General features: G+C 41.3%; 1 protein-coding gene across 1 annotated transcript in view; it reads right to left on the bottom strand.

Moving 5' to 3' along the window:
- The window catches only part of CASR (calcium sensing receptor), a 41,566-nt gene extending 39,649 nt beyond the window's left edge, over positions 1–1,917 (bottom strand). The window contains exon 1 of the mRNA XM_013958015.2: positions 1,733–1,917. Coding sequence (XP_013813469.1) covers positions 1,733–1,917 — 185 coding nt within the window. The remainder of the gene's footprint in view (positions 1–1,732) is intronic.
- Positions 1,918–12,284: the final 10,367 nt, after the last annotated feature.

The following is a 12,284-nucleotide window of genomic DNA, read 5'->3' as shown; positions in this document are numbered from 1 at the left end:
CTCTTTAGTCAACTCCTTTCTGTCTGCCACTCCTTGGTGCAAGGGTAAGGGGAATACAGATCCTATTCCAGCAAACTTAAGGTGGAAGATGCCTTTTGGCAGATCAAATGCCACCCACAAGGAGCTCCCAATGGGTCCATAAGACAGTCTGTCTGGCTGCTCAGGATTTTCCCAACATTGGCAGTGCTACCTCATTATAACAAAGCTTTTGGGCAATCACACACTAGCAGTACTCCTGGGGGAACAGACTGCTTCATTCTTCTGTGATCCATTCTCATAATGTGTTCCTGTCAAAACTGTTACTGAGACCGACCCAGCACTGAGAGAAATGAATGCTACTTTCAGTTTACAGATATCGGCCTTGTCCTGCCTACCTCATGGAGCAAATGAAGAAGACAACGAGAGCTGAAAATATCCATTGCTTTTCAACCTTCCACTTTTAAAATACTGCTTCCAGGAGAGAGAAAATACTTAAACAAGCTGAAATTCTGACAGAACTTCTTACTCCACAAAGTAGACATTGCACATACATTTCATTCATGACATTCATGTGCATGCACAGAAGAAACCAGAAGAACATCTGTTTAATTACACTTCTTTCTGGGTGCTTCCTATGAGAGCATCTGGGTATGATCTCATAACTTAGATGGACATGTCCTGTTCAATATCTCAGTGGGAAACCACACCTGGAATCTGTAAGTGCAGCAGGAATAATGTCAGCAATTCTTCATCGCCATCTTCAACAAAACTGAACTAGATCCCCACTCTAGGACCAGAGGTCAAAATAACTAGACATTATTCTTTCCTATACAATTACAGAAGAGGTCTTGTGACAGTGAAATGCTTTCCCATGCATGGTGATGACAAAATTCCACACCAATTGCATATATTTTGTCTGTGTGACATTTCATTTGTAATCAACTTCTGTCACACTTCCCATTTCTAAATTGTTATGTGTATTATGTGCAGGATTGTAAGGTTAAAAATCCCTCATGTTTCATCATAGAAATGGCCACACTTCAGTAATAAGAGAAGGTATTTTCATGTGTATTACTCCCTCTCCCTTCAGGCCTAAGTGCCAAAGATGTAGACAAAATCTATATGCACTGTTTACACAGAAGAGGACTTTGGATGAGGAAAGTCTGAGTAGGGAGTTCAAGCCTTCGTAAAGGTCCTAAAGGGACAGCTGTGTGTTTAGCAGGATTTTTCAAAAGCAGTGAGCTGCCCAACTCTCACCTCTTCACTTGTTTTGGCAACTAAACAGTTTGCAAGTGCTTAGAAGATGAGAGGCAGAATTGAAAAAGAACCTAATACCTGATTTCCAAGCTATTTTTCTATGCATTGACTGTAGTAAAATGGATGTAAAGGCACTACTGGTTATTTTCCTTCCTTCTTCTAGGAAAGATTATTTTAGGATACTATTCAAATATCCACTGTGGAGGACAAGATAGATCAGTGTATTTGTGTTTTGGCAGCTTTGGGGAATATATGGATTGCCCTCTTTCACTGTCCACATATTACTTACCATAGTCTTTAACACATACACTTTCTGTCTTTACACACCTGTTTTTTTCTATTATTTACACCATGCTTTCCCATTACCTTGCAGAACTCAGTTCTCTACAAGCATCAGATCACAGACCATTATTTACTAATATAGCCTGTCACCACTAGTTGAGAAAGGTTGAGACTCCTCCTCCAAGACTTTTTATTTTCTTTTTTTATGGCTTACCTTATACACTCCACTGATTCTGGTCTTGATTTTAGATCCTGGTCTTTAGCAGCCACTCCAAAATGAATGGGGAACAATCCTCCAAGAATAATGTCTCCCTTTTTCTGTGCCCGCTGGTTTGGTCCATAGGCAGCAGTGTTCCAGGCAAATACCAAAAGAATCAAGCAGCAGCTATATAAAGTCATTGTTCCTCTTTTCACCAGGAGGTTATAGGATGCAAAAAGATGATGTAAGAAAGCAAGTGGATCTAGTAAAGTCAAGTAAGCTTTTTCTTTCCCTAATACAACACAGGGAAGATTTGTGACACATGTCTGCAGGGAGCTAAGCAACAGGGTGAGAGCCACAGTGCTGGTATTTCTCTCTCTATCTTCTCCATTGCAAACCAACAATTCAGTTGTCCTTGGTTCTTCATAACCAAAGCACTACGGAGAGCCCATCTCTGAGAACTGCAAAAGAAAGATATGAAAAGTGATCCCAGCTACACATCAGAGCCCACAGTAGTTCTGCTTTGTCAAATCAACCTCTCCATATGCACCCGAGGCTGCCCCCACTCAAAGACCTGCCCAGGGCACATCCTAACTTTGAAAGAACAAGTCAGGCACCAGTGTGATTTCAGCCACACCTTCCCACTGATGAATACACGGGACTATCCTCAGCCTTTTTCAAACAAGTGTCATGGATTCTTTCAGATGCCTAATTCTGTCACACACGAGAAGTGGCTTATAAATCTGCCTATGGCATGACTTTGGTCACAGGAGACCCTGTAAAACTTATAATCAGGCCTCAGTGAGCAGAACACACTGTGGGAGAGACTGGGATAGGCAAGTGGGAAATGAGGAAGCATGAGGAAGCTACAGCAAGAAACAAGTCTTTCTCTTATGCAAAGAACTATGATAAACTTTTGGTGTGGGTCCCTCCCCTCCCTTCCATTGACTGCTTTTTACTTTTTGGGTTGAACTTATCCTTGCTAAAAATGAAACAAGGCCACAAGAAAGACTTTGTTCATATCCTAAATGAAGATGACTTCCAGGGAATCATCTGAAATCAAGATATTTCTCCATAACAAATCTTGAAGGTTTAAAAGGTTCAGTCATTCCAGGCTTAACTATTCTATGGCTTTGAAGCCTGCATCCTGTTGGGATGAGAAATATTGTAGCTTCTCTGTGCTCAGTGTGTTTCCCCTGAAGCACATCTACAGGCCTGCCAAATTAAGAGCTAACTTAATTATGGCATATGAAAATGGCTATGGGGGGACAAAAAAATGATAATAAATGGCTGTTCAGTCCAGTGGGAATAGGAATAAAAGCTATTAGTAAAAAGCTGAAGTTAGTCAAATTCAAATTAGAAGCTAGGCATACAATGCTAATACTTAGGACAAGTAACTTATGGAGTAAGTCATCAAGAGTTTTCAAGTGCTGAGAATCTTTTTTATGAGGATTACTTGTTATGCACTAAAAATACCTCAACAGATTTAACTTCTACCTAGGCCAATGAGGAGCTACTGTAGGGAGACACTACAACTTCTGCCACACAGCTCAGACATGATGATCACAGGGGTTCTTCTAGCCCACAGGCTTAATAGTTATGCATGCTGTATGTCCCCCAGGCATTCGGAAATATCTCACACATTCTTGCTCAAATGAAAGTCCAGAAGCAGCAGTCAGTAGGAGAAGAAAACCAAAGCTCAGATCATTCTTGTGCCTCAGCAGTCAACACATTCAGAACAGCTGAGTATACGCTGTACTCCTCTGTGATGGGTTCATTCTAAACTATTTTTTGGTCCTGGCTTGGAAAAAGTTCATTTTTATTGGCAAGGGCATCTTTGTGCTAGGGATCTTTGGCTACAGATCAAAACATTTCTAGGTGAACAGTTTTCTACCAGGAAATGTGGAATCATACTGAATGTCTTGTAGGAAGATATGGACTTTCATATGAAAAAATGTATATTTCATATTCACAGGGTCAAAGTGACTCAGTCCAAAGTCAGAAACTCCCATTTTGGACAAACTTGACTGCTATATCTCTACTGTTGAGTGGGGATTTCAACACCTTCCTCAAGATTTGACAACATGAAATGTCCAACTGCTGCTGACACTGTTAGTCAGAAAACACTTTGGGACATTCCTCTGGAAAGCAACTGGGTTTACATCAAACTGTTGTAGTCAGCGTATAATGTATTCTATCGCTTGTGAGCACATTGTTTTAACATCTGACTGTACCTTTTACTGACAAGCCTTTTGACACCAAAACAATCAGAACTTTCATCAGAACCAGGACTAGTGGGTGATAGAGCATTGCCAAAAGTCAAAGTGTGGAAAACTCCTCAAGCTTTCTTCTCCCTCTCCAAGGCAGATGGACTGTGGCTTTTGCTTCTTCAGTGCCCAACAGAAAAAGGAAATACATTGCCTCTTTCCAGCTAGGGAATGTCATCTTCATCCCACCACTTGCAGATTCAAAAAAGGTATGAAAAAGCATACCAAGCATTTTCTAGGCTGATGTTCTTTCTCTCCACCTAGCTGAGGCTAAGTCTGCCAAGTCCTATGGGATGAATTGCTGAAGGTCAAACAATCATTGCAGTCAGCTGCAGATCCTTTTCATTCTGTCCTGGTTGAGAAAGCCCTCCTGCTATCAGATGCCCCATGAAAATATTTGCAGTCATCTACAAAACGGATGTCTGGTCTTGTGGCAGGAAGCAAGGCATGTTGTCTGCCTGCTGCTGCAGAGGGCTATACGCTGGGGCCTGCTGCCTTGACAAACTGCTAGGCTTCCTGCACACACAGTCAGGTAGCTGATGAATGTGCCACAAGCCCAGTGCTTCAGGAGCACATTGAGTTTATTGCAGATGAGGAGGTCCAGTACATCATGAATGCTCTCTGTCTCTGCTCACAACCCACTCCCTGACTGAGTTCGGAGTACAGTGGCCAGAGCAATCCCTGCTGCCTGCTCTGCCTGTCCTGTTTCCCAAGCGCTCCTCAGATCAGGCAGAAAGGAGGGGTGCAGTCAAGCAAACTGTTCTAGTATTGCCAGCCTGCTCCTTGCTGTCATCTTTCCAAGGGCACCCTCCCAACCCTGGATGAGCTGACAGCATGGGTACTGATAGCTGATAGCCCAGACAAAATGGGTGGGCAGGAATGGCTTGCTCCCCTGCTGAATCACTTCACCTGGCTTGCAGCCTGCTATTCAACCATTGCCGAGGGGGAGTAGGGGCTACACGAATTGCTCTGCGGAATGCAAATGGTCTGTGGAAGACCATGGCTGTCAAGTGAGCTCTGTCGCATGATGTGGACATCTCTGGTCCAGCTGGTCCCAGTGTATGTGACACATCCTAGGGGAGCAGAATGCTCTATGCTCTTCATCCTGCTGATAGTACTTACCTCCCTGCCTGTTTCATTGATCTGATACATCTGGGTAGGTATATCTCCCACCTAACCTCCATTTCTGTTTGGCACAGGCATGAAAGGCTATTTGGGGAGTTGCTGTTCTTAGAAGCTCTTGCAAGTTGAACAAAATATTTTTATACTGATTTTGGTTAGCTTCTGTGCATGTTCCAGAACTAGCAGCCACAAGAAAATTAATTACAACAGATCAGAATTGGGTGCCCTTCTAGGCAGTTCAGTAGAGACCCATGTTGTGTATGAAACTGCAGCCAAAAAGTAAGTAAAATGCTCTGCTGGGTAACAAATTGTTATTAAAAAACAGAAAGCAATAAAACACTATTATTAAACTCAGTTTAAACTTGCTTAAAAAGTGTGCTGGCTTAGATACCTCTGCCCCACTGTAGGATACAGGACACATCAAAGCAGCTCAGAAAGTCAGTGAAAAATTTGTGTGTCCGGGAGAAAATTCAGGGTTAGAAAAGCTGTCATTGTTTAGATTAATATGAATTAAAGAGATGATCTGAAATGATGAACAGTACATGGCAGCAACAGGCAAGAGTTCAGTGCTGACACTTGTGGATAAAGGGAGAGAAGAGCAACCTGGAGATCCAAGAGCACAGAGGCCCCTTTCTGTAGGGAGCACTCTGCCAGCATCTGTTAGAGAGCAAGGGGGACTGGAGGAGTGGGGCATTGGTGGCATGTCAGCTGTGCTACTATGGAGCATTCTTGTTAAAGCGTTGCTAGGATTGAAGTTGGCATGAAAAAAAATATTACGAATCACATGGTAAGCAATGGACAAAACATTCTGTCCCCAGACCATGGGCAGGCTGAGGAGTTGCCCCAGACAGCAATGCAGCCTTCCAGGGGAAGAGGCAGGAATCCTAGGCAAAGGGCAACAGGGGAAAGAGTGGCTGAATTTTTGTTTCTTCTGTAGTGGAAAGAAAAGAAAGAAGCTGATACAGTACAATGAGATGAGGGCCAGCACAGGTGAGGCCTTGCAGACCCTGTACTTAGAGGCAAGATGTTTGAAGCAGGGAGCAGTAATTTCTGGAGAAGAACTGCAAGGAGATGGGATGGTCTGATAAACACTACTTAGCCTAGGGCACCCACTCGCTTTATCCCTTCCACCTGGCAAAGAGACCTGGGGAGCTGCGTGCTCCTTCAGGGCCAGAGAAGGAGGTGCCCAAGAAAGGGCTTTTCTGAGCCCGGACAAGAAATGGTGTGTAGGACACCGACTTCACCAGCTGCTGTGGGAAGAGGGTGAGCTCAAGACTACAGTCTGCTGATATATTACTCAGGTTTTCCCAGTTTTCTGCTTTCGGTTTAATAAGGCTTTCATTTACCTTTGTGGTTCTTTGCTTACAAAAAGGGAAACAGTTTTCATCATGAACAGACAGACAATATAATTTAGTTTGCTAGGATGCTATGGAGGGCTCTGAGCTGAAGTTACTGAATATTTGGGAACCACTCTTTGCCACCATAGAGTATGCGGCTGAAGTGTTACATGTAGAAAAAGTAAATCTGTGTTCTTATTTCTCCTTTCTCATAGTAGACAAAGTTGAAAGGCAACAGATCTTAACTGGTAAAGGAGGGTTCATTTTAAAAACAGTATTTATGGAAATCAGTGCTACCAGATGTCATTCAAAAGCACTAAAAGGGATTAGACAACAAAAGCAAAATTATTCATTCATGGTATAGGGTAATACTTGGTATGCCTCTGAATAATTTGGAACTAGTTGTTTTCAGGGAGGAGACACAGAATTGAACTAATATCACAGATACTGTCTATGAACAGGATGGGCTGTGCATATATAATCTGCATCTCTGAGGAAGAATGTGAGGGACAGATCCACAAAGATACACTGGCACAAAAAGATGCAGATGCCCGGCAAGATATTCAGAAAAAGCAAAACTAGAAGCATGTCCAGCTTCTTGTAAATCTCACTGTGTCAAAATTTTCAGCTCTGCATACTTAAATACCTTCTACAGCTGGAACAACAAGTATCTCCAACTCATTTAATTAAGACACAATTCTTCCAGGTATTTTCAAGTGTTCTCCATACCTGAGACTGAAAATACCTGAACATACCAACTTCCTGATGAACAGCCATTTGCTTGCTGCCAGTACCAAGAGCTAACATCCTCTAATACCATCTTTTGTTGTAGCAAATCTTCCTTCGGTCCTCTTTTCTTTAATTGGATTAAGATTATGGCCTCTTCCTTATTAAAGGAAAGCTTTATGCAGCCAAAGATTGAATTATCTGCTAATGCATGCCTGAAGACATCAAAACTTAGCAAAATACAGGTGGAAATTGTACTGCTAATAGAATAAATTACTGTGCTCCTGCAGTTTTCAGCTAATAAATTAAAAAGATTAAATTAACAAGCAAATGAATTAACAAGGAAGCTTGTTATCTGTTACTGTTTTCTTTCTTTGCAAATATTTTTACGTTTAAAACACTATTTAGTATTAGCTTGTCAATATTTTGATTATAAGCTCTTCAAATGCAGAAACCCTTTTCTCTGTTCATTTATTCAGCAAATATAATTCCATGAGATTTCTTCTGTCGCAGAAATCTCAGAAAATCAGTATTTCAATTTCTGCACACTGCCCTATTTTTTAATTTCCCTCCCACTTGTTTAGTATTCTTTAATTAAGCTTTTTTTTTTTTTTTTTCTGTTTTGTAACTGCCAGATCTTTAGACTTTGAACTGTCTTGGAAGTAGAAGCAAAGTATCAGCCATCTCACCTAAACTCCAGTGGAGGAACTTAAAATTCCTCCAGGAAAAGGGGGAGAAAAGGGCCATTACTGTCATGACAAACACAGTATCTGAAGGAGGAGAGAAAGTACTCTAGAGCAGGCACAGGCATTAAAAGGATTGCAGCAATCCTTGCAATAATTGCAAATTTGCTAGTTGAATGAATGTTTCAGTTGTCAGGAACCATGCAGAAAAGTCAGAAATGTTCAATAAAACGTTTTTTCTAGCTGAATGTCACATTCATGACATACATTACTTACAAAGTACTTCTTACTCAAATAGTAACTAACCACAGTTTCAAACAGCAGCTCCTCAAGTTCATATAGTAACTGGGTTGGAAAGGATCTTGAGGGGTTATGCAATCTGCCCCTCAGACCAAGAGGGGCTCAACAATACCTGTACCATTCCCGACATACGTTGTTTAAAGCCTTCCAGTGAAGGAGACCTGCCAAATTCCCAGGGCAATCTATTCCAGTGTTTCTCTGCTCTTAAAGATGCAGATGTTCCCTCATATCTAACTTGAATGTTCTTTGTTGCAACTTAAGCCTATTTCTTCTCATCCTATCTATCATAGATTAATTTCTTCCTCTTCATAATAGCCTTATTTGGAATTTGAATTCTGTTATCACTGCCCCCCTTTTCCTCTTTTTTTAGACCAAGTAATCTTAATTCATTTAATCTTTTTTCACAAACAATGCTTTCTTGAATTCAGATTATTCTTGTTTCTTTCCTCTGGACTCTCTCCAATGTATCTCTGTATTTAGTGTAGAACAGTGCCCAAAAATGAACAGAGTGTTCTTGTTGAGCCCTTACCAGCGCTGAGCAGAGTGGTAGGATTACTTCATATGTCTTGCAGGCTACAGCCCTGTTTATACATCTCAGCATGGCACTTGTCTTTTTTGGAACAGCGTGACATTGTTGACTTGTGTTCAGCTGATGATCTACCATAAGTTAAAGTTGAACATGTTTATATCCACAAGGCCATGAAACTTCACAAGAAATTCTCATCTTTCAAAAGCTTTTTCACTCCCATTCAGATCAAAACCAGAACTTGCTAAACTTCTTGTGATCAACTTGGATACCATAAGACTGTCAACAAGAACCCACACGCTCAAGCTCAGCTTTCAGGATCTTTTTACAGAAGGGAGCCTGGGAAGATTCCTGGCCTTGGCCATGTCTCGTGGCAACAGTGCTATTCCAGTCCCACAGATCCTGAAGGACCCCAGTCTCCCACACAGCTGGCTCAGAAGAGCTGTCCTGCCCTGAGATGCCTGGATGATCCACAGCCAGCACAGCCTGCAGGTGAGGCTGCCCCAGAGCTGTGGTGTCAGGCAGTCTGGAGGAGACAAGCTGGCCGCCTGCCCACCAGGGTCCTGCTGGACATGAAGCAAGAGCCTGTGAAAACTCCAGCTGTGTTTCAGCAAAGCACTGTGCCCACCAGGAGGTTGCCACAGAGCTTTTTGCTTTTTATAAATCACTGTTTTCTGATGAAATGCTGTTTTGTCAGAAAATCCTCAAGCACTTACGGTTCAGCCTTTGCTTGTTGAAATCTTCAAGTTTCTGTATCTTTCTAAAAGGTCCAGTGTAGCTCAGCCAAGAGTCACATATCTGATACAATAATTACTGCCTGGAGAGCTATGTGATGTGTTATGCAGGTGTCAGACTAGATATTCATTAAGGTTTTTGTAATGCTAAGTCTGGGACTCATTAAGCATTACTCAATGGATATCTATAAGTCGTTAAAATGACAGAAAAAACTTAGTGGATATCCTGTTATACCTTGAAATTCCCTATTAATGCAAGGCATACAATTAAATTACAGTAGGGTTGAAGCCATAAGCAGCACACCTGCCCCTGACAGACAAGTAAGAGGTTCAGGTAGAAGAGAAATCACAGAGAAGGTGTATGTGGCGAAGTCTGTGCCTGATCTCATTGTCCAAGACAACTTAAAGAGGACATTTCTGTGTAGAAATGGACAACGGACATAGGACACCAGCCTTCACAGACAATTTTAGACACTGAGGTGCTAAACAGATTATAATTCTGAGGTTCCATGACAGTGTGAGAAAAAGTGAATTGTTCATGTACGTCACTAAAGCCTTCTTGCACCTGTTTGGTCAAAATGAGAGATGAGCACATCAAAGATGCAATCAAAACCAGACTGCTAGTGTGCTCAAAGAGAAGAGCTATGTTTGGACTTAGACTGTGGAAGTAAACTTTTATGTCTTCAAAGAAGACACGAGTTAGCTAAAAATGATTATAAAGCACTTGTTTTCAATGCAGAAAGAAACTAGTCTTACCCCCAAAAGAACAAGAAGATTTTTATCTGAAAAAATAGCATGATTTGCAAATGGAATATCAGCCTTAGAAAAGTTTGGGGAGTTCAGAGACAAGAGGAGTGCAGAGCAAAATTCAGATCTAGAATAATGATTTGATTTTATAAACACTACCACCACATTTGGTTTCAAATTAAATCCAAAACATGGTTGCTAGAGCTTCTCCTGAGAATGAGACTTCAGAAAATCATCAGGACTACCAGCATGGAATCTCCATGGCAATATTTCCATGCTCTGCTGTTAGCTTAAGGGGGTGTTCTCTGAACTAGATAGAATTCTGCTGGCAGGAATCAGGATGCTAATATCCTATATGTTACAGAAAACAAATGTTAAAAAAGATACTTCACAGTCACACCTGGCATCGAAAAAGTTAAGAGGAGGCCAAAAATATTTCATATAAATCAGCCATGATACTGAAGAAGCTGCTGAAGCTTCTAAAAGACAAGATCTGGCCAGGTCAAATGAAAAAGCCTTTGGGAGGAATAGTCCCCAGAAGAAAAGTAGGCCTAGAACATGTTTAGGTTGGCTATAAAAAACCTAAGTAGTTGTCCCAGAGTAACATTCTCAGTTCTCCAAGATAAACTAAATATAAAAAACATATACTAAACCAGACAATTGTATCACATTTAGTTTTGCTAGATCTGATATGCCCAACATTGTAAAGTTTGTCAGTGGGTCAGCATCTGCTGGGCAGATTGACACAGTTTTCATAGTTATAACATTCTTTTTACATAATGGCCATATAATTAGTTCTCCTTTAACTCTAAGCTAATGTACTGGTGTCAAAATAATAAAATACCTACTAAGAAAGGGTGTGGAGTCACATTCATCTGTATTTAGTACTACTAAATTGCAGATTGGCAGAATCTGTCATATGCCTAGGCAATCACTGTTGATATTCTGTTTAACAGAACAATTTGAGAACAAGAAAGCTTGAACTGTTCAAGATTGAAGTCAGAGCAACTGGGGAACTGCAGATATAGAAAAAGGCAGCCAGGACAAAATGGAACACTTTGTTTCACAGAGTCCCAAACAAATTTGGTGGCAGCAATGACATTCAAAAAAGCATCAGTACCTGACTTTTGCACAAACAGGCAAAAAATACAGACTCATTCAACTCTTCAGGCGGCATTTACCAGATATGGATTTAGTGGGAGATTACAAGGCCTCTGATCTCCCTGGTACTTCAGCACTGGCTCATAAAATGGACACAACCCCCATGCCAAGCAACATACCTGGGATTGCATGACTTTATAGCAATTTCCTTTCAATCAGGACTGCATCTGACTTTGGGATTCACATAACACTTTTGAAATAACTTGCATTCAACCAGTAAGTAGCATGTGTATCACAGTTCAAAATCCCTAACCAGTGTAATTTGGTCCCAGGAACTGACATCACTTTGTGGAAAAAATACTGTGTTTGGCAATGCTGGGAAGCAAAACAGAAGTGGTAGAAGAAATACCTTAGAGATTAATTGAATGCTCTCAGCTAACATCATTAACTGTTAGCAGATGCTGGGCTATAGGTAGTTGCTGAACAGTGAGTACTTGATGGAAATGCATGCAGGGGGTGACCTATGACTTTGGAGCCATTTCTACACAGGCCTGGCTGAAAACCTATGTGCCACAGTGCTGTAAAATAGCCAGATAAGTAACTCCAGGGGCCTCATGGGCATAGCTGATTTCTTCCCTCTGAAAGATAAGAGTTTTCTACAATAAGAGCTAAAGCTTATTTCTGCAAGAGAAACCACAAGGCTGTGGAACAACCTCCAAAGAGATTCAGGCAATGCCAGAACTTCTCACCTTCCCATTCATGTGCCTTCTCCAGCGTAAATGTAGCAAAAGTGCATGTGTATGTATAAAAGGGATTACTGAAATGTGTCAAGATGTTAAAGCATCCTACCAGCCAAAGCATTCTGCTGTGCCCCCCGTGGTCACCAGAAAAATGACTAGAGAAGAAACAACATGTGACAAATTCATTATATTGCTTAATAAACCACTAAGAAACGCTTAGGAGCTACTGCACCATGCATGCACCACATTATCAGATTTAGAGAATTTAGGAATCCATCTGGTCT

The sequence above is a fragment of the Apteryx mantelli genome, chromosome 1 (assembly GCF_036417845.1).
Source record: "Apteryx mantelli isolate bAptMan1 chromosome 1, bAptMan1.hap1, whole genome shotgun sequence".
NCBI lineage: Eukaryota > Metazoa > Chordata > Aves > Apterygiformes > Apterygidae > Apteryx > Apteryx mantelli.
The sequence above is the reverse complement of the archived record's forward strand: the minus strand, read 5'-3'. Positions and strand labels throughout refer to the sequence as shown.